Source organism: Dromiciops gliroides, chromosome 1 (genome assembly GCF_019393635.1).
Source record: "Dromiciops gliroides isolate mDroGli1 chromosome 1, mDroGli1.pri, whole genome shotgun sequence".
NCBI lineage: Eukaryota > Metazoa > Chordata > Mammalia > Microbiotheria > Microbiotheriidae > Dromiciops > Dromiciops gliroides.
Genome location: NC_057861.1, coordinates 231,952,791 through 231,976,202, shown reverse-complemented (window position 1 = coordinate 231,976,202; position 23,412 = coordinate 231,952,791). Strand labels below are relative to the sequence as shown.

At 37.1% G+C, this 23,412-nt stretch overlaps 1 protein-coding gene across 2 annotated transcripts in view; it reads left to right on the top strand.

Moving 5' to 3' along the window:
* NDC80 (NDC80 kinetochore complex component) overlaps nucleotides 1-23,412 on the top strand; it is a 52,035-nt gene that overhangs the window by 20,477 nt on the left and 8,146 nt on the right. For both annotated transcript variants that reach the window (XM_043968901.1, XM_043968830.1), the window contains exons 7-15: nucleotides 2,747-2,836; nucleotides 4,943-5,036; nucleotides 5,778-5,884; nucleotides 7,151-7,295; nucleotides 11,389-11,594; nucleotides 15,622-15,774; nucleotides 17,269-17,358; nucleotides 19,013-19,105; nucleotides 21,077-21,207. In XM_043968901.1, coding sequence (XP_043824836.1) covers nucleotides 2,747-2,836; nucleotides 4,943-5,036; nucleotides 5,778-5,884; nucleotides 7,151-7,295; nucleotides 11,389-11,594; nucleotides 15,622-15,774; nucleotides 17,269-17,358; nucleotides 19,013-19,105; nucleotides 21,077-21,207 — 1,109 coding nt within the window. The remainder of the gene's footprint in view (nucleotides 1-2,746; nucleotides 2,837-4,942; nucleotides 5,037-5,777; nucleotides 5,885-7,150; nucleotides 7,296-11,388; nucleotides 11,595-15,621; nucleotides 15,775-17,268; nucleotides 17,359-19,012; nucleotides 19,106-21,076; nucleotides 21,208-23,412) is intronic.

The following is a 23,412-nucleotide window of genomic DNA, read 5'->3' as shown; positions in this document are numbered from 1 at the left end:
TTGTTGTGGAGATTTAATGAGAGAACATGTGAAGTGCTTTGCAAACCTCTAAGCTCTGTATAAAGTTAGTTACTAGCTACAAATTCTGATCCACAGAGAACATAAAGTCCCTTGATAGGCTGATAATTGAAGCCTTGGGTGATAACTTCCAGAGCTTTCATTTTCTTTGCATGATCTTTGAATCTAGGTTTGTTCCTCTCTCTTCCCCACCCCCTCCTCCCATCCTTGGCTATTATGAAGTAGGACCTTAGCGGAGTACTACAATTAGTACCCTCAAAATTAAACATCCAATGATAGCATAAGCCCTAAATGAAAATTTGTTGTAATTTTCCACTCAAAATTATATACATTATGTTATCAAACTAATGTCTCCAAAAGTTGTTAAGATTTTCATATTGTAAAATTAAATCTGGTTTTTAGTTCTTAACTAGGTAGTTCAACCAATTAAATTGTATCTTGAGTCACTACAAAATCATCCATATAAAAATTTTTGTGAGCTCAGCGCCAAAACTTTTTACATTTGTACAACTTTGTAGCATTGCATTAAAACATATTATTCCTTGAAAAAATTATTTGGAGAATAAGTGGTTCAGGTTCTAATTTTAGGGTTAAAATTTCAAAAAGAGTTCTAAGGGGGGGCGGCTAGATGGCGCAGTGGATAAAGCACCGGCCCTGGATTCAGGAGAACCTGAGTTCAAATCCAGGCTCAGATACTTGACACTTACTAGTTGTGTGACCCTGGGCAAGTCACTTAACCCCCATTGCCCCGCAAAAAAAAAAAAGAGAGAGAGAGAGAGAGAAAGTTCTAGACCACTGACTTTGCCTAAATTATCAAGTGTTATGCCATATAAAGTTAATGTTACAGAGTTTGATCAGCCACATACTTAGGAAACACCAGTGTCAGTGTCAGATACTCTGCTATATGCTAAGTAGACAAGTGAATAAAGCAAAAGAGAGATGGAGTGTCCTGTGTGAGGAATAGAAAGAAGGTCACTTTGTCAAAATCACAGAGGAAGAGGAGCAATGTACAACAAAAGTGAAAAAATAGTTTGGGGCCAATTTCCATGGTGCTCTGAAAGCTAACCAGAGAACTATCCTGTCTTATCCTAGCATCAGCAGGAAGCTCAGGAACTTTGTTGATTAGCAGAGTCACATGTTCAGATCTGCCCCTTAATGAAAATTACAGGAAGACCAATTAGGAGGCCATCAAAATAGTCCAGACAAGAGGTTGTAAGGGCCTGAACTAAGATGGTAGCTATGTTAAGAAGGAGTTAAATGTGAACGAGGTAGAAAAAGATTTGACAGCTCATCAGATATATGAAATGAGGAAAAGGAAGGAGTTGAAAATAATAATAAATTTATGAATCTGGGACACTAGAAAAATGGTGGTACCTTCAATAGATATAGGAAATTTTGGAAGAGTTCAGGGGTTGGATAATGCCTCGTTTTAGACGTGTTAAATTTGAGATAAAAGATATGATAAATTTAAGATTGAAGCTCAGGAAGAGACTGAGGCTGGATCTATAGCATAGAGATGAAAATTAAGCCCATGGGAGCTAATGAGATCACCAACAATAATAATAATAACTAACATTTATATTTCACTTACTATGTCCTAGGCTCAGTGCTATGTGCTTTATAATTATTATTTTATTTGATCCCCACAACTCCAGAAGTTAGATTCTATTATTACCCCCACTTTATAGATGAAGAAAGAGGCAAATATATAAGTGACTTGCCCAGGGTCACACAACTTCTAAGTGTCTGCAGCCACATTTTAACTCAGGTCTTCCTATTCTAGGCCCCTGTGCTCTATCCATCACACCTTCTATCTGCCGCAAGAGGGAGAATATAAAGAGAGAAGAGTAAAACGCCTAAAAGAGTCTTGGGAAACACCTATAGTCAGGAGACATGATAAAGATGATGAACTAGAAAAGGAGATGGAAAAGAAATGCTTGGTAGCTTAATGAAAATCTTAAACTAAAAACGTTATCTTAAGAAAGATAAAAGATTGCACTGAATTTAAAGATCCAGAAGCTACTCTAATATTTTCCTAGAGCCATATTTCTTATCCATTCAATTGCTTTGACTTCAGTTAATGTTAATTGCTTAAAGTTGTTCATTATTTAGAAGAAAATTCTGTTGTTAACATAAAATTTTAATGTACTGATACCTATCCTAGCCAGAAAAACAACTTTTTAAAACAAAGTTCAAAAAGATTTCCTGCAAAATGCTAATCACTTGAGAATATGTATTCTCTTCTATTTAATTATGCTGTTAAGAATGTAAAAAATTTGCAAATACCAGCCATCTTTAGGTCATCTCCTGATTGGTATTTCCTAAAATGTTGGAAAGTAAGCTAAAATTTTTAATTGTGATTTGATGCATGAGTAATAAACAATCATTTAGCAAAAGTTGCAAATATATATTATGTTTGTTAGGAATCTTTCCATACCTGGAAGTTTCTATTTATCATAGCATTTAATGGATTATTAGCATTTCTTTAATTACACTGGAGTCCTTGTTAAGATAGCAATTCTTGTAATTATATATAGCTAATTAAAATATTGTTAATGAAGCCATGAATTTAGTCTTATTTTAATAATGTTCTCTGAAAAGAGCAATGTTAGGAATAATATAAATGTATTTTTAGATATACTTTGTTTAAGAAAAAAAAATTTTAAGTGTATCTGTGAGTAATGAATGTGTTTGAGAGCTGCTAAATATTTTACTGTGTCCTATTTAGCTCATTTTTGCCAGCAAACAAAGTTCACCTTCATTTGACGATGGACAGCCCTGGGGAGGAGAGAGTGAAGATGGAATAATGCATAATAAGGTACCCTAACCACACAAAATGTTTTTAATTTTTAAAAGTTAGGGGCAGGGGCAGCTAGGTGGCACAGTGGATAAAGCACCAGCCCTGAATTCAGGAGTTCCTGAGTTCAAATCCGGCCTCAGACACTTGACACTTACTAGCTGTGTGACCCTGGGCAAGTCACTTAACCCCCCTTGCCCCGCAAAAAAAAACAAAAACAAAAAAAAGTTAGGGGCAGCTAGGTGGCGCAGTGGATAGAGCACTGGCCCTGGAGTCAGGAGTACCTGAGTTCAAATCTGGCCTCAGACACTTAATACTTACTAGCTGTGTGACCCTGGGCAAGTCACTTAACCCCAATTGCCTCACTAAAAAAAAAAAAAGTTAGCATGGTGTTGATGAACTGAATGTGTTGTAACATAAGAATTAATGTAGATTCTTGTAGGATTTGTTTTCCTTCTGAAGTACTAATGTATACATATGAAATTAAAATCTAATTAAAGAATCTGATGCACAGTTCCAAGCACATAGTGCATGCTACATAAATGTTAGGTTTTATTATTATTAGTTCAGAAAATAAGCTCAAAATACTTGAGCAACTTACCCATGGTCACAAAGCTAGTAACGTTCAACAGATTTGCTCCAACTCAAGTCTTGCAACTTTTGTTTCATTGTTCTTTCCCATATATCACAAGAAGTTCACATATTGGTTTAGGCCCTGGAAAATGGATATTTTTATTATCTTTACATATTTTAAAGTGACAAGACCAGTACTAGCATTGGTATTTTAATAAGACTTTAATCAACACTATCAAGACAGACTGTTTCTTTACATTTTGCACATCAAATTCAGTGAATCTACTATAATGGTCACAGTATAGTTGTAATGAAGCCAGACTCACCACTTTTCTTAATTACAGGGAAATACTGTTCTGTATGTATATCTAACTCTAGGAGTATGGCATGGTATAATTCACCATTACTGTTGATTTTTTTAAAAGAATTTCCTCGGGCAGCTAGGTGGCGCAGTGGATAAAGCACCAGCCCTGGATTCAGGAGGACCTGAGTTCAAATCCGGATTCAGACACTCGACACTTACTGTGTGACCCTGGGCAAGTCACTTAACCCTCATTGCCCCACCAAAAAAAAAAATTCCTCAATTTTGTATCTAATAGGGATAGAAAATAAAGCATGTGTGCCAATACCATGTTAAATAATGCCCAACCTAGTACTGATTCCTGCAAGATATCACTGACATGCCCTAAAGCGCTTTGTCTGACTTTCAGGTTTTGAATCCACACTAAACTCAGTTGAATGAATGAAGCACTTAACTATGTGCAAAGTACTAAGAATACAAATAGAAAAGTAGATAGCCCTGCTCTCAGCAAGCTTACACTCTAATGAGGGAAACATGAAACACATGAAAAATTTCATCTACAAGTCTGATGAAAAAGTCCCATTGCCCTTAGGGTACAATAGCAAAGCAAATGTTAATAATGCTTCTTATTTATTGTCAGTATTTCCAGCATACCACAAGGTGTGGTGCTCTTAGCACAATGCCTAGCACATAGTAGGTACTTAATAAATGTTTCTTCTCTTCCTTTCTCATGGCCTACCTGCCCTGTGTGTCCATTTTATCACAATTACCCTTCAGTATTTCATGCTTCTTTTTTTGTTGTTGGTGGGGGTTTTTTTGTTTTTGGTAAGGCAATTGGGGTTAAGTGACTTGCCCAAGGTCACACAGCCAGTAAGTGTTAAGTGTCTGAGTCTGGATTTGAACTCAGGTCCTCCTGACTCCAGAGCCAGTACTTTATCCACTGTGCCACCTAGCTGCCCCTCATACTTCTTAATGACCTTCCATTTCTTTAACTGTTATTCCAAGGACTAAATCACAGGAGGATATTCTTGCTTTTGGTATCATTTATGCTAAGAAATCAAAGCACTTAAGTATGAGTAAATCTGTAAAATGAATGAAATACATGAATTTTCTTTATGTATTCTTAGATAGGTTCCTATTAGTGTGTTTGGTTTTTATTTAATTAATTTAGATTGATACTTTCCACAAAGAAAAATAGTAAAATATCTAATAAATTGTGACTTCAAAGAAAAATCTACTAACCTCTTTTCCAGTTGTTTTTGGATTATACTGTAAAATGCTATGAAAATTTCATGACCGGTGCTGATTCTTTTGAAGATTTAGATACAGAGTTACAGTCAAAGCTAAGTAAGTATTCTTCATTTCTAATATGTTAAAATTTGCTGCCTTGTAGTAAATACTGAAATAATAAATCTTTTAAAATTGTACATACACTATCATAATAAATCTTATTTATGTACAGATTTCACTTTTTTAAAAGTACTTTACCCATTGATCTTCATGCTTTCCCTTGTGGGATGGATGGTATTCTCATTAAGACTCTGAAATACAATTAAGTTAATTGCCCAAAGTTTTTCATACATTCTCTGACAAATGAAAACATAAGTTCCCTGACTTACTCTGTTTTTCCATTTGATTATACTTCCATAAAACTCAACCCACAATATTTATTATAAAGGTTCAGAGATTTTCTTTTACTTGATATTATTACTTCTGTTGAAAACCCAGTTTATGTAAAGGGCAAATGTGGACCTGAATGCTAAGAGTTTCCTTCAGCAAATAAGGAAACTCTTGAAATGAGGTGATCATTTAGCTACTAACAATTGAAAAATGGTGAAACCATCTCACAATGACTTACTCTTAGAAGAGATATCTTCCTGGTCATTGATCTGGTTATGCCAACTGCTTCACATGGGGAAGAAAACAAGCTAGATCATTTTGAAACTTGTTTGCTGAAAGGATGAAGAGTAAGGAACAGACAGTGTCCTAGTTGATATACTACAAGGAAAATTTAATATAAATGTAATATTTATTTTTAAATAACTAATGGTTCATATTAACTACATTTTGGGATTTTATTTCCTTTAGAGGACTTATTTAATGTAGATGATTCCAAGCTAGAATCTTTGGCTTCAGAAAACAAAAGGCTAACTGAAGAAATTGCGAGGCTGGAACGAGAGAGAGAAAATGAGCCGGTTAGTAAACATGCCTATCTCTAGTGAGATTGTACACTTGGGAATTTGATCCAAAACACTCTTTTAGTCTCTCAATTCTTTTTTTTCTTTTCTTTTGCAGGGGTAATGAGGGTTAAGTGACTTGCCCAGGGTCACACAGCTAGTAAGTGTCAAGGGTCTGAGGTCAGATTTGAACTCAGGTCTTCCTGAATCCAGGGCCAGTGCTTTATCCACTGTGCCACCTAGCTGCCCCCGCTAAATTCCTTTTCAACTGATTTGGTGCTTTGTCTTTCATAAAGAGATGTGTTTTCAAGAAATTATGTTTGTAAAGCTTTCATTAACATAAGATTGAAACTCTTGTGAAAGCAAGTTGCTTTATATTCTCTAGAATCTGTTTGTCCCTTGTGTGATGTAGCTTAGACTAATGAGATTTATCACCTGATGCAAGATTCATGTACATTTACATAAGGCAAAAAATAAGTCTTATGTCTCAGTTGGGAGTTCCTTGGTGGTTATCAGGAAAAGACGTAATAAAAGGATTTATTTTTTGTTTAATGTCACACTTTATGTAAATTTAAAATATTATATAATTACAATTTGATACCTAAATCTAGACAGTTGTAATATATATATTTAACTGTCTAGTCAAGACATTTTTCATGTTAAAATTAGGCTTATAGACTTCACAAAAATAATAGAGTCCTCAAGTGCCAAGGAAATTAGTACTTCCAAACAATTTCTCCCTGACCTTTAAGTTTCCTCATCTCATTATTTATTAATTAAGAAATCCTTCTGAGGCAGCTAGGTGGTGCAGTAGATAGAGCACCGGCCCTGGAGTCAGGAGGGCCTAAGTTCAAATCTGGCCTCAGACACTTGACACTTATTAGCTGTGTGACCCTGGGCAAGTCACTTAACTCTCATTGCTGTCCCATCTTTGTTACCAAAAAAAAAAGAAAAAGAAATCCTTCTCCTTCATAAGTCTATACTATCACAAAATTTGTTTATCTCTAGTAACAGATTTAAATATTATTACTTTGATATTGGCATAGTAGATAGTATTAGATTCAGAGTCAGGGAAAACTGAGTCAAATTCATCCTCCCTTCCTTTGTGCCTCAAGTAACTCTCTAGCAGGTATCTCCTGAGTCTTAAATAAATGTTTGAAGTTCCCACACTGGGGTACTCTACCCTAAGAAAAATCAATTCTTTTGAACATTCATATTTGAAATAATTTTGAACTAAGATAAATTGTCTTTTGTTCACACACTTAATATTTTTTTCTCTTAAAGAATCGTCTGATTTCGCTAAGAAAAGCAAAAGCATCTTTAAAAGCAGATGTTCAGAAGTACCAGGCATATATGAACAATTTGGAGTCGCATTCTGTCATTCTTGACCAGAAATTATGTGGAGTCAATGAAAAAGCTCCTGTCACAGGTGAGGTCACATATTAGATATTATAGGTAACCACATTAGTGAATACTCAAGTATCCAAGAAGAGTCCAGTCCAAGAATGTAGCTTTGTTTTGTCCAAGATATTTTTCCTTCTATATGAGTAACTACTTGCCGACCACCGGCCTTTCTTACACTGCAACAACTCATGCTTCATGGTCTGCTACCACTGCTTCCAAGCCATTTCAGGTTCCTGAACACATGGCAAAACAAGACAAAGAACAGCACTGGTAATAGCCCTGACCAAGCAGGTGACCTGCATCCTGCATCCTGGCCCCTAAAAGTACATATTCTTATTGCTGTCCTGTTATCACAGGCAGCAAACTGGAGAGGAAGTAGAAAATGAGATGCTGTGGCAGCATACCTATCTCCTGCTCCTTCAGTTCCAGGAACAAGACAGAAGGAAGGAGCCAAAGACACAAATACTGGCCTAGAGTTGAGGAACAAAAGCCCATGCTGAGCTGTCCCATCTTTGTTACTGATTCTTGACTTTTCAGCTGTGTTCTTTTAGACCCCTTGGTAGAGGGTTAAGGAGGGACTATTCCTTTTTTACAAGTGGATGGAGGGGTGGCTAGGTGGCACAGTGGATAAAGCACCGGCCCTGGATTCAGGAGTACCTGAGTTCCAATCCGGCCTCAGACACTTGACACTTACTAGCTGTGTGACCCTGGGCAAATCAACTAACCCCCATTGCCCCGCAAAAAAAAAAAAAAAAGTGGATGGAATGGTATTTATTCATAGAAGAACGACCTCTCTGAGGTATTTGTTATCCAATGAATCTGAGACACTACTAAATCAATCTTCATATGATATTCTTGGCTCACTTGATGATTTTGTTTTCTTAAGTCAGTATGAATCTTATTATAAAAATGTCTATACTTTTTTGGCATGGATATTTTAATTATATCCTTTATTGGTATCTCAAAAACAATACCATTCTTCCTATTGTTCTGGTGAGGATTTATTTGCAGAGACAAAGAGGAACCAAGTGGCTTATGTAGACTTTGAGGGTCATTTGCACTACTGAAGTAATCTGTATTTTGAGACTCACTAATATTTTTATTGAGGGCAGCTAGGTTGTACAGTGGATAGAGTGCTAGGCCTAAAGTCAGGAAGACCTGAGTTCAAATCTAGCCTCATACACTTATTAGCTATATGTCCCTGGGCTAGTCACTTAAACCCTGTTTGCCTCAATTTTCTCATCTGTAAAAATGTGTTCGAGAAGGAAATGGCAAACTACTCTAGTATCTCTACCAAGCAATCCCAAAAGAAGTCACAAAAAGTTGGACATAATGGAAAACAACTAAACAACATGAATAATATTTTAATTCTACAGCTCTTTCTTTAAGGTATTCTTAAAATATTTAATCATTTTAAATACTTCTCTAGAAATTTTATAATTCAAATTACCAAACGTTGTCAATGATAATAAATAAAATATTTGTATTTCACAATAGGAACCAAGCTATAGTATCACACATACTATATGTAATGAGACATGTAATTAATATATAAGGTATTATATAAATAAATGACTTCTTTAAATTAGTATAGAACCCAACTCATTTAATTTCTTGTTAGTTGCCCTCTACTGTAAATATTTAATCCAATGTTTGATTTTTACTCAGAATACAAGGGGGTCAACATCATGGCATTCTGTTAGCAGTTTTAGGTTATACATATCAATGTTAGAAAATTGATTTGACTTAACTACCTGGAAGCTTTGCATACACATTTTCTTTTTTTCTTTTTTTCTTTCTTTTTTTTTTTTTTGGCGAGGCAATTGGGGTTAAGTGACTTGCCCAGGGTCACACAGCTAGTAAGTGTTAAGTGTCTGAGGCCGAATTTGAACTCAGGTCCTCCTGAATCCAAGGCCGGTGCTCTATCCACTGTGCCACCTAGCTGCCCCTGCATACACATTTTCAACTCTACCAGTTGTCACTTTCTTTACAATAGTCTGTTTAACTTCAAAAAGACCAAAGAGGTAGAACCAAGATGGTGGAGTAAAGGCAAGGACTTACCTGAACTTTCCCAAATTACCCTCCAAACGACTTCAAAATTATACATCATAATAAATTCTGGAATGACAAAGCCAACAAAAGGATGGGGTGGAACAATTTTCCAGCCAAAAACAACTTAGAAGGTCAGCAAGAAAGGTGTGTCTCACTAGGGTGAGAGTGGAGTACAGTCCAGTACAGGTCACCAACCTCACTCTCTCCTCCAGAGCCATCTGGGTCCAGTGGCTTCAAGATATACATCAGGATGACCTGGATATTTTAAGGCAATTAGGGTTAAGTGACTTGCCTAGGGTCACACAGCTAGTAAGTGTCTGAGGTGAGATTTAAACTCAGGTCCTCATGACTCCAGGGCCAGTGCTTGCAAGGACTTGAGAAGTAAATGAGAGGTAGATCACTTATGGCTTGTATTTTATCTTAGTCTTGTGTAACTGGGCCCTAGTCAATTGACACATTAAGGGCTTAGTGTAGTTGCCTAAGGAATCAACGAAGTGACTGGGAGGACATTGTGCATAGTGACAACAGTATTGTTCAGTGAGCAATTGTGAATGACTTAACTACTCTCAGCAATGCAATCATCCAAGACAACCCCAAGGGACTAATGATGAAGCTTACTATCCACCCCCATAGAAAGAACTGATAAAAAGAGCACTTGTGGAAGAATCCATGAAGTGAGAGAGAATTCTCTGGTTATTGTTTCTTTCTTTCTTTTATTTTTGGTGAGCCAATTGGGGTTAAGTGACTTGCCCAGGGTAACACAGCTAGTAAGTGTCAAGTGTCTGAGGCTGGATTTGAACTCAGGTCCTCCTGAATCCAGGACCAGTGCTCTATCCACTGTGCCACCTAGCTGCCCCTAGAGAATTCTCTAGTTATTTTATGGTAGATTGTAAGCTCCATCAGGGCAGAGACTGTTTCATTCTTAGCTTTGTCACTCCAGTACTTTGAGTATAGGACAGAGGCTCCAACGTTTGTGAATCACTGTGCATGTGTTATTTCATTAGATCCCAACCCATGCTTGAGGTAGTATTCCTGTTTTACAGCTGAAGAACCTAGAGTCTAGAGGTCTTCACACACATAGACCACAATTAGTGCTGAAGGCAGGATTCAAAGCCAGGCCTCTCCTGACCCCAAGCCCAACTTTCTTTCCATTAAGCTGCACTTCCTTACATACAGAACACTCTTTAAAGATTAGAATGTGGGGGCAGCTAGGTGGCGCAGTGGATAGAGCACCGGCCCTGGAGTCAGGAGCACCTGAGTTCAAATCCGGCCTTAGACACTTAACACTTACTAGCTGTGTGACCCTGGGCAAGTCACTTAACTCCAATTGCCTCACTAAAAAAAAAAAAAAAAAGCTTAGAATGTGGGGCAGCCAGGTGGTGCAGTGGACAGAGCACCAGCCCTGGATTCAGGAGGAACTGAGTTCAAATCCAGCCTCAGACACTTTACACTTACTAGCTGTGTGACCCTGGGCAAGTCACTTAACCCTCATTGCCCCAGGGGGGGGGGGACACAAAAAACAACAACAACAACAAAAGATTAGAATGCTTATGGATAATGTTAGAGGAGAGGCACCAGACCTGTGATTTCACTCCTATAAGGAACTCTTAGATGAGAAAGCTCTATAAATGAAAGTTGTCACCTTCATTGTATCTTAGTTTTAGAGTTACTCTGGGCACTAAGAAATTAAGTGACTTGCTCAGGGTCTCAAAACCAGTATGTGGGAGAAGCAGATTTTGAAACCAGGTTTTCCTGAATCTGAGGCCAGCTCTCAATCTACCTGGCCACATGGCCTTTCAGGTAGAATGAATTATGTATAAACCAATTTTTTTTTAATTCTGAAAGTGAGTGGGAAGATATGGTTCAATATGTACATAAGTATTTGCTTAATAACCCAGTTTTTTATCACTTCCTGATGCATAAAATGAAATCAAAGTCTGCCACTTTCAGTTGATAAGTGACAAATGCAATTTGAAATTGTAGTTATCTAAATGGAGAATTGTGCCAATTGGAGTAAATAGTGACATTAATTCCAGGAAAATTAACCAATATTTTCCTTAATACAGAACTGGAAATAGAAGCAGTAAAGCAAGAGAATGCCCGGCTACAAAATATTATTGATATCCAAAAGTATTCAATTGCCGACATCGAGAGAATACATCATGAAAGAAATGAATTCCAGCAAACCATCAGAAAATTAACCACAGAACTAGAGATGGAACAAAAGCAGTTATGGGACGAAGAACTAAAATATGCTAGAAGCAAAGAAGCGGTATGTCACACTGTGGATCATTGGCAGCTAATTAGAGAGGACCTTGAAAGAGTAAAAAGCTCTTTCCAGGCTCTCCAGTGGAAAGGGGCTGATCTACTAAAATAAGCTTGTTATACAGGTAGAGTTCTTTAGCAGGAAAATACATTAAATTATATTTGGCCCTGAACTATTGTATAATAATGCCTATCCGTTGGTAAAATTCAAACTCCTAAATCACCAAAAGCCCAGAACTAGAACCCAAAATGAAGAACTCCATATTTGTCGAGGATAAAAGCCATACACTGTCTTCTTTTTTCAGACAAGCCAATCTAACTTCATTTTTTATACAGCACTAGAAAACCTCATTTATCCAGCAGTGTTGGAGTATTGGATTAAATTTTTGTATATGTGCTTTCTATATGCTTGAACTTTTAACTTTTTTATGACAAATTCTTTATGACTGAGAAAACATTAGGAGAACTCCTGTTTTCCAGAGCTAAAAGCCCAGTGGGCAATCTGTTCCCTGAGCTTGGCAAGACAACAATCCTTTGCAATTACTCTCTGTTGACACCTTCTTTAGGAAATAGGAGAAAGAGGGGAAAAAAAATAACCCTTTTCTTGATGGCTAAAGATAGTTATGATCATCATTAACACTTGCCTTGCACGGGGCAGCTAGGTGGCATAGTAGATAAAGCACCAGCCCTGGATTCAGGAGGACCTGAGTTCAAATCTGGCTTCATACACTTGACACTTACTAGCTGTGTGACCCTGGGCAAGTCACTTAACCCTCATTGCCCCACCCAAATATATATATATATATATATGTTTGACTTGTGACACAGTAATGCCTTAAGCAGGCTATCAAGGTATGTAAGACTATTTGCCCTTGTCCTCAGGCACTGTGAGATAGCTCTGACACCTAATTCTAAATATTTTCCACTAGTATTGATGTGTTTTTGTACAATATGGGAAGGTGTCTGTGTCTAGGGGTGAATGAATTTTTGTGGTCATTGCTATTCTCTGATACTTCATATCTGGTTTTGCTTCCATAGCTTCATTTTCCCCTAAATTGCTTCTATTGTTCACTTCCTGAAAAGTTACAGAGGACAGAACTGAAAGTTGCTTTGTGCACAGCCTCTGCAATAGACAGGTCTCAAAAAATAAAGATTCACACTAAGGGATTTGAAGGCACCTTCCCTTACCCAATCTCTTCTACACACTGTTTAACACTATTTATTCTGCTAGTAGGTGTTGTTTGTGTAACAGCTATTTTTTTTCTTAAAATGCAAGCACCCCAGGGCAGCTAGATGGCGCAGTGGATAGAGTACCGGCCCTGGAGTCAGGAGTACCTGAGTTCAAATCCGGCCTCAGACACTTAACACTTACTAGCTGTGTGACCCTGAGCAAGTCACTTAACCCCAATTGCCTCACTAAAAAAAAAAAAAAAAAAAAAAAAAGGCAAGCACCCCTAGGAGCAGTAAACAGCTAATAATTGGACTGGGAATAAGGACACCTGGGTGTTTGTTTTGGCTCCAGATTAGCTGTGTGATTTTGTTCAAGTTAACCTCTCTGGGCCCAAGTTTCCTCATTTATAAAAAGTAAAGAGTTAGATTAGATGGTCTCTAAAGTCCCTTCCAGTACGCAAATTAGAATATTCTATCAACCTGAGATCAGTTACATTCTAACAATAAGACTTATGATTAGCAGGAGCCAATTTTGGCTTATGCAAGGGAAGGTAAATTTTGAAGCAGCTACAGACTAACATGAAAGCTGTGAAGGGTATAAAGGAAGGTTATAAAAAGCGGAGTGATACTGGGCCCAAACCATTCAAATGTGGTCCAATTTGCCACTTTTCAAGGGCCCACACTTGAGAGGGGATCTAAGGAATCAAAGGCATGTTCTTTGTAATGTTTATTTTTGTAAGCTAAGCAATGACAGCAGATTACTGAGGATACCGCAAAAGAAGGCATAAGATAAACAACTAAAGCAGTACAGAAGTCTAAACCTGATTAGTGTAAAAGCCATATAAACTGTGGGGCAGCTAGGTAGCGCAGTGGATAAAGCACTGGTCCTGGATTCAGGAAGACCTGAGTTCAAATCCACCCTCAGACACTTGACACTCACTAGCAATATGACCCTGGGCAAGTCACTTAACCCTTATTGCCCTGCTCCCCCCCCCCCCAAAAAAAAGCCATGTAAACCTTAGTAACTCTTCTTTCTTTCTTTCTTTCTTTTTTTTTCAGGGCAATGAGGGTTAAGTGACTTGCCCAGAGCCACACAGCTATTAAGTGTCAAGTGTCTTAGTCCAGATTTGATCTCAGGTCCTCCTGAATCTAAGGCTTTATCCACTGCACCACCTAGCTGCCCCCATCCTTAGTAACTCTTGAGAATATCACTGTTACCATACAGTGTGCTAACTAGTCACTTTTTTTGTTGTTTTTAAATAAATTTTTATAGATGACTTCTTTTTCTTGCATCACTTTAGTTATACCTAATACCCTTCCTTCTCCTAGAGACTCATTCCATATAACACATAGGATTTTTTTTTAAGTGGGAAAAAAAATCAGCACAATTGATCAATACATTGAAAAAGTCTGAAAACATGCAAAGTGTAACAACTCTGGACTTCTAATATCCACAAAGAAAGGGGTTGGAGGCATCTTTTCACATCTTTTCATCTGAGTCATGCTTGATCTTTACAATTTTGTTACGTTCAATCTTTAATTTTTTTGATATGTATGGTTCTTTCCATTTATGTTGTTGTGGTTACTGTGTATATTGTTTTCTTGACTCAGCTTACTTCACATAACCTCATAAGTTTTTCCATGGTTCTCTATATTCATCACGTATGTCATTTCTTTTTTTTTTTTAACGTATGTCATTTCTTACAGAACAGTATTATTCCATTACTTTCATGTGTTACAGTTTGTTTAGCCATTTCCAGTTGATGGGTATCTACTTTGTTTCCAATTCTTTGCTATCACAATACTATTCATTTTTATGGTTTACTATGTTCCTAGAATCTATTCTAAGGAGGACCCTAACATGTTGTGTTCATCTGCTTTAACATGTCCAGTGTTCTGAATAATGGGTAAAATCAACAAGAAGTGTTGATAAATAAGCTTGTTAGGTGGTGATTAAACAAAATAGCTACAACAAATTATTTTGTTAAGGCAGGAAAGTGTGGGATTAAATTTTTTTTGCCAAAAACTGCTTTAAAATTTGGTACAAAAAAGTTATCTGGAAAATGCACTTATGCAAAACACCTTAGTGAAAATAAAAATTGCAATTATTCATTGATGCATTTGAGATACTAATGGGTTATCTAAAAACTATTCTCTAGCATGGCTTTCTTTTTTAGAATCATTCATTATTACATAAATGCCTGTACATTTTCAATACCCAATGAAGTTTCTATTGTATGACAGCAAGCTAAAATAAGAGTACTTAAGAGTACAAAGACATTATTTGTTAGCTAATAATTGTAGTAAAATTATCCATGAGTGAGACTAAATGTTGTATATTCTTACCTTGGGTATTTTGTAGCTGGTGCCAATTTTATTTACTTACTTGTTTATTTGTTTGTTACAAAGCATGTAACAGAGTGACAGTTAAAAGTCAGTTAAGAGAGGGGCAGCTAGGTGGTGCAGTGGATAGAGCACTGGCCCTGGATTCAGGAGGACCTGAGTTCAAATGCGGCCTCAGACACTTAACACTTAACTAGCTGTGTGACCCTAGGCAAGTCACTTAACCCCAGTTGCCTCACCAAAAAAAAAAAAAAGTCAGTTAAGAGAATGCTGATTTGGGGGCAGCCAGGTGGCTCAATGGATAAAGCACCAGCCCTCGAATTAGGAGGACTTGAGTTCAAAATCCAGCCTCAGACACTTGACACTTACCAACTGTATGACCCTGGGCAAGTCACTTAACCCTCATTGCCCTGCTCCCCCACCCCCCCCCCCAAAAAAGAAAAGGTATATCATTAGTCTTGAAAAAAAAAAGAGTGCTGATTTTTATGCTTTTCTATATTACATTTTTGCTTTGCTTTTAGATTGAAGCACAACTGGCAGAGTATCACAAACTTGCTCGAAAATTAAAACTTATTCCAAAAAGTGCAGAGAATTCCAAAGGTTATGACTTTGAAATTAAGTTTAATCCTGAGGCTGGTACAAACTATTCTGTCAAATACAGAACTCAAATCTATGTGAGTATTGATGTTTGTGTGTATCGTATAATATTTTTAATTTTATGTACTAACTTCTAACACTTTTTGGGGGGGGGTGGAATTGAGGCTCATAATGACCATTTTTTTTAAATGAAGAATTTGGGGCAGCTATGTGGCACAGTGGATAAAGCACTGGTCTTGGTTTGTTTTTTTTTTAATTTATTTTTTTTGGGTTGTTTTTTTTTTGCAGGGCAATGGGGGTTAAGTGACTTGCCCAGGGTCACACAGCTAGTAAGTGTCGAGTGCTGAGGCCGGATTTGAACTCAGGTCCTCCTGAATCCAGGGCCGGTGCTCTATCCTAGCTGCCCCCAAGCACTGGTCTTGAATTCAGGAGGACCTGAGTTCAAATCCGGCCTCAGCACTTGACACTTACTAACTGTGTGACCCTGGGCAAGTCACTTAACCCTCATTGCCCCGCCCAAGAAAAAAACTATTCAAAAAATAATATAAAAAGATTTTTTTTTAAATGAAGAATTCTACTTTATCTGAGTATGTAAGAGAAAAATTTTCTCTGATTATATGATATCTAAAGAATGTTTTCCTTTCTGATCGTAATGTATAACCTATATCAAATTGCTTAATGGCTTCAGGAGGGGGAGGGAAGGGAGGGTGGGAGAAAATTTTGGAACTCAAAAAACATCTTTACATGTAATTGAGGAAAAATTAAACTAAAGAAATAAATATAATTTTTAAAAAGCAACCAAAAAAAGAATGTTTTCCTTTCTATCTACCCCATTGAATATTAATGGATTTTGGTTAGTTCATTTATAAGAATATTCATTCTTTATTCAACAAATACCATGCATGGCATAGACTAGTTCTGGTATAGAAATGTTTATTTGGATAAAGGCAATAACTATTCAAATCAAAATTCTACATTGTTTTGGTTTTTAATGGCTTTTTTATTTGCTTGGGTTAAGGGTGTTTGTACTCTGTTCACACACTCTCACACCATTAATATAAATATACTTTTATTTCTTCTGTGGAAGAAAAAGTAAAGAAATGCAATAGGTCACTCTTCATCCCAAACGTATAGGTTTGGTTATAGCAAATCCTTTCAAATAAACTTATGTGGGAAAAAATAATTGATAAAATCAAGAACTCCTCAATTTTAAATTAATCTGATTAGAATAAGAGAGTATTATAACATGCTACATTTCTGGAGTTTAACATATTGAACAACTTTTTCAATAGACAAAATGTCACTCAAAATTAATGACACTGCATGGGGAAGCTAGGTGGCACAGTGGATAAAGCACCGGCCCTGGATTCAGGAGGACCTGAGTTCAAATCCGGCCTCAGACACTTGGCATTTAACTAACTGTGTGACCCTGGGCAAGTCACTTAACCCCCATTGCCTGCCCCCCCCCCAAAAAAAATTATTGACACTGCCATGAATACCAAAAATGAAATTTTCTAATGCCTTTATTATAATCATGCTTTATAAACAAACAATTTCTCCATGTTTTGCAGATACCACTTAAGGAGCTCTTGAACCAATATGAAGAAGGAATCAGCAAAGTTCTACATAAAAAAATGGGTTCAGAAGAGACCCTAGAACAAGTAAGTCAGAAAGATAAGACCAGAAATAATAACAATAACTCATCTGTATTGCAATTTAAGCTTCACAAACTGCTTTACTTACAAAAGCCTGTGAAGTTCGGATGTCAGGGTCAGTTGCTGGAAATAGAAAAGGTTTTAAATGAATGATTAAACAAGTTAATTAATTCTGAAAGCAATTTTTTTGGCTACATCCCTTAGGGCATTGGCAAGGGTTGAGGAAACTCTCCACCAATGCATGTCATCACCTCTTCCATAAATTATAGTTTTAGAGCAGCAGTGTCAAACCCAAAGAGAAATGAGGGGCAGGGGGGAGGCCCTCAGCCAGTATATAAGGATCCCTGCCCATTTGCATAGTGACATAGAAAAACTACAAGTTAATGTTATCTATGTGTTACTGTATTTTTATTTATTTTGTTAAATGTTTCCCAATTACATTTTTTTTGTTTGGTTGGTTTTTTTTTTAGTGAGGCAATTGGGGTTAAGTGACTTGCCCAGGATCACACAGCTAGTAAGTGTTAAGTGTCTGAGGCCGGATTTGAACTCAGGTACTCCTGACTCCAAGGCCAGTGCTCTATCCACTGCGCCATCTAGCTGCCCCTCCCAATTACATTTTAATCTAGTTCAAACAATATTCAGGAGTGTTAACCAGCTGCAGTGTAGCCTGAGTTTGATACAGTGACTTGCTTAGAAAAAGGATTGGAACCCAGATCTCCCTGGCTCTTACACTGAAAGCAACAGGCCATTTTATTTAACATATTTAAAGGAGAACCTAAAGAGAAAGACCTTTTGGCTTAACTAGAGACACCCAAGGAAACATGATACAGGAAGAATAAGTGAAGGATATGAGTGTAACTATACAATGAGACCCTCACACTGGGGCTTTGATACCCCCAGAATAGGACAGGCTACCAACAACCCCTCCCACCTCGCTTTATATACATGATGAGGATAAACAGATGCAAATCAGAACTAGAAACAGATAACAACCTCTAGCAAAAGCGGCTTCGGGTCATGGCAAGGAGAGAGGGTCCATGATGATCCAGAACTCCTGAGTCCATTCCTGAGAGGAGCCTGGGCACGATTGCAGCTCTGAGATCAGAGCAGCTTAGGTGTCTTAGGAAGAGGGAATGTTATGCTGCTCTGCTAGGTCTGGTTTCCCATCCCTGACATCACAGGCAGGGAGGTATCAGAGAGTCAGAAAACTGGAAGTTTTTACCCCAGAATGGAAAGTTACATGTTTGGGGGGCAGGGAAGAGATCTGGTCCAAAAGATGGAAGAAAACATGGCTAAAGAACATGTTGCAGAAAATCACAGAATTTGAGAGCAGCCATCGAGTCTAACTTGTGCACAAAAAGCAGTCCCCACAGCAACAGTATATTTATCTTTGAGATAATTATATGAGTAGAGAGAAGGAGTCCAATGCAGGAGGTGTTGTGATAGTGGAAATGGTGAAATATGATCATTGATTGCATATGTGAGGTGGGAGAAAGGGAAGAATCGAGGGCAAACCTGGAAGACTGGAAGGATGGCGGTACCTTTGACAGAAATAATCTGGTTACCTGGTTAATCATTGCAAAAAACAAACACATTTAAATTGTTAACATCTTTTGGTGGTAGTTCTGATGATTTTTAAACCCAAGATTTATTCTTCAAGGTGAACACCATGGTGGCAGAAGTGAAGAGGAGTACAAAAATGTTAAATGATGAAGTCCAAAAACTGAAGGATCTTAAACAACAAAAAATTAAGGTAAGAACATGTCACATTACGCTTTAGAGAGAGTTCATTCAAAAGGGATGCAACATAGAGCAGTGGATAGAGTTGGCCTCTGAGACAGGCAGGCCTGGATTCTAGTCCAACCTCTTCCACATAATGACTATGTACCTGAGCAAGTCACTTAATTTCTCTGTGCTGTGGACAGTTCCCTAAAACTCTGCATGGGTAGAAGGAATTTCCTTATCTGGGAATTCCTCATATCAATAAAATCACAGGGGAGCAGCTAGATGGCATAGTGGATAGAGCATCGGCCCTGGATTCAGGAGGACCTGAGTTCAAATCTGACCTCAGACACTTAACACTTACTAGCTGTGTAACCCTGGGCAAGTCATTTAACCCCAACTGCTTCACCAAAAAATAAAATAAAGTAAAAAAATAAAATCACAGGGCCAATCCCTGTCACTCAAAATTAGGTTATAGTAAATTAGAAAATAAAAATATGTTAAACATATTTCTTTTATTTTATTTTATTTCTTTTTTAATATTTCCTTTCTATCTTAGATCTGTAAATATAGATATCAATGTAGATTCATATATAGGTATATATATATATGTTCATTTTAGAAATGCAGATCCCTGGGTGGCTAGGTGGCGCAGTGGACACTTACTAGCTGTGTGACCCTAGGCAAGTCACTTAACCCCAATTGCCTCACCAAAAAGAAAAAGAAATGCAGATCCCAACACATCCATATTTGCCCATCTATTGAAGTGTCATCCTTGTTATGCCCTCCCATTAGTTTTCCATAAGAAATTAGAGACTTTTCCTTGATTAGAGACCGCTAATGCATTGATTGTATTTTTTTTTCCACAAGTCTTATATTTCACAGGTGGGAGCCAGGCTCAGAATCTGTAACATCACTAGGCTAGGGACTAACCATTAATACATAGGCTCTCCTTTACCTTAATTAATAGAAATAGATGTTAAAACTAAGCTCTTTGTCCCAGTTGTTATTGTTACCACAGTATTATTGTGATTTCTAATATTAATTTGAAATGATATCTACCTAACTCAGCTGGGGGTTTCAATAGACAAAGCAAGAGTATAGCATGGGGGCAGCTAGGTGGCTCAGTGGATAGAGCACAGGCCCTGGAGTCAGGAGGACCTGAGTTCAAATTTGGCCTCAGACAATTGACACTTACTAGCTGTGTGACCCTGAGCAAGTCACTTAACCCCAATTGCCTCACCAAAAAAATGGCATGGCATATATAGTCTGTCAGTCTGTTGTAAGGTCAGATGCAGAAATAGCCATAGACATGACACTTCAGAAACTGGGGTTGATCAAATAAAGGTCATGAGGTTTGTGACTTACCCAGGCTCACATAACTAACAAATGTTAAATTCAGATTCAGGAATTTCTGATTCCAAGTAGAGTATACTTTGCAAACTGCTTCCCATATCTGATTTTTTTTTTTTTTTTAGTGAGGCAATTGGGGTTAAGTGACTTGCCTAGGGTCACACAGCTAGTAAGTGTTAAGTGTCTGAGGCCGGATTTGAACTCAGGTACTCCTGACTCCAGGGCCGGTGCTCTATCCACTGTGCCATCTAGCTGCCCCCATATCTGATATTTTTATATTTAAGACCCTATAATTTTCATTATATAATCTCTATGTGGATAAGACTCCATCATCTGCAAATGAAAATTTAAAATCTAACTTCTGCATCAAGTATCACACAATTTCCTAGTATTAGAGACTGGATGTACCGCCAAATAAATATTAGACAGCCTACTATAATGAAATAATAGAACCATAGGATTCCTAGCAGGAAATTTTATTTCCTATATGTGCAACATTATAACAAGTTGAACACTATATAACTGGGGCAGGCACAAGGGAAATATTTTTATTTCTGTAAGCCTTTAGTCTTTTAAAAGAATTACTTGGAATAAATATGTAAAATGTCTGTCAATTTAAAACATCATACTTATGACTTTGTCCTTGAAGGAAGCTGAAGAGAAAGACAAAAAATCTACCACTGAGGTGGAGTCCCTGGATAAACATAAACATTTACTTGAAAGTGGAGTTAATGAGGGCCTCAGCGAAGCCATGAGTGAATTGGATGACTTTCAACAGCAGTAAGTTCACCTTTTATTCAGATGAGTCTTTTGAGATAAGGATTCAAATTTATGTAAAGTTTTGAAACTTTTTAAACTGAAATAGTATGGATATGATCCAGAAGCAGTAACCTGTAACAAGCAAAATATTGAAAATGTAGTATTAAACCCATTTACTTAGCATTTGGACTGGTTTTCCTCCTTATTACTATCAGGATATTGGTCAAGAAAAGATACCTAGGGGCAGCTAGGTGGCACAGTAGGTAAGGTGCCAGCCTTGGATTCAGGAGGACCTGAGTTCAAATCCAGCCTCAGACACTTGACCCTTACTAGCTGTGTGACCCTGGACAAGTCACTTAACCCTCATTGTCCTGCAAAAAAAAAATGATACCTAGATAACTTATGATTTCTTAGATAACTTATGATATCTAAGTATAATATGAGAATTTTCATTTAATCAAAACAATTTAAATTATTAATGAGTAAAATTTTAATTAAACCAGCCATTTCTGTCTCATTGGTCTTCAAGAAGAAAGACCTTCAGGAATACTAAAAGAAAAATTGACAAAATGGATAAGCAAAAAAGACTCTAATATATTGAATAAAGAACAAGAAGCAATCTGTAGAAGGAAAGAACTACACTTCTAGAAGAGAAGTGGGCATTTGACCACAAGTCTTCTAAAGTATTTTGGAATCACAATAAAAGATAATAAAGGACTAGCATCTATAAGATTTGAGATAAAAGCACCAAAGAAATCAGTCAACAAAATTTCACATGCTGATAGTATCTGTCATTGCTAGGTACTGGAGATGCAAAGACAAAAATGAAATATTCTGTGTCCTCACAGAACTTAGAGTACTGGTGGAGACAAGATGATGGATGGACAGATAGATTTCCAGGGAGAGAGAGATGACTGTACAAACTAAATGAAAGGTAGTTTTGATAGAGAAGGCACTGGCAGTTTGGCAGGATATTCCAGGTATGGAATGTTATCCAGTTTCATCTGAGGCCTCACTGCATCAAGATAATCCTTTTATTTTTTTCCTAATTACTTCCCTATCTCATTCCCCATAAAATCTTTTCCAAACCTTCTCTCCTCAAGCCTCCTACCTCTTCCCTCCTCTTCCCATCTCTGTCCAATGGAAGCTTCACTTCTTACCAAGAAAATTGAGGTCATTCAATGTAAACTCCTCTTCTGCTGTTCTCTTCATCTGGAGTCATCTGGCAACTTTCAATTCTGTCTTCTGTTTCCATCAAGGAAAAGAACAATAGAAATTTTTTAGGGGAAATTGAAACTACAGAAGCAGAAACAGTGTATGAAATATGGATGGTCACCAAAAAAGAATCATCTACAGGTGGCAGCTAGGTGGTGCAGTGGATAAAGCACCGGCCCTGGATTCAGGAGGACTTGAGTTCAAATCTGGCCTCAGACTTGACACTTACTAGCTGTGTGACCCTGGGCAAGTCACTTAACCTTCATTGCCCCGCAAAAAAAAAGATTCATCTACAACCTACCCACATATACCTTCCCATATTGTACAAGAATACCTTTATAAAACTATAAAGCAGATAGACTTAGGTTTGGAATTACTCAGAAGCCTAGGGCAGACCACTGAGTATAAGGGCAAATAGTCCCAGGGAATGTCTGTGGATAGGGGATGCATATATCACCAACAGATGATATAGTAAAATTAGCTATTTTTATTACATAAAAATAAAAAGCTTTGTACAAATATACCAAGTGCAACTTTACATACATAATATATATGTGTATGCTTGTGTGTGTGTATATACAACATACACACACATGTATATCCCTTTAATAGAATAAAAAGTGAATATTTATATTATTCTTATTACATGATATAGCTAAATTTATTTCTATGGAAAGAAATCAAATAAATTATAATGGAAGCCAATGTGAAAATATGCTATTTTTTTTAAAAAGAACATTTGAAGGCATAACTCTACTTTTTCTCTCTATTGATAGAAGTTCCTCTTTTTCTTTTCAAGTAACAAGTATTTTTTATTAATCTATCCTACTGCTCTCCTCTCCTAAGCAAATTAAAATATATTTAAAAAAGAAATCCCTCAATTCCTATCTTCATAGTCTGGCAAAACAAATTCCCACATTAATTAGATCCAAAAACATTTCTTTTTGGACTCATGGTTTATTTTTGCATTGATCAAAATTCTAAAGTCTTTCCAAGTTGTTTTTTCTATCA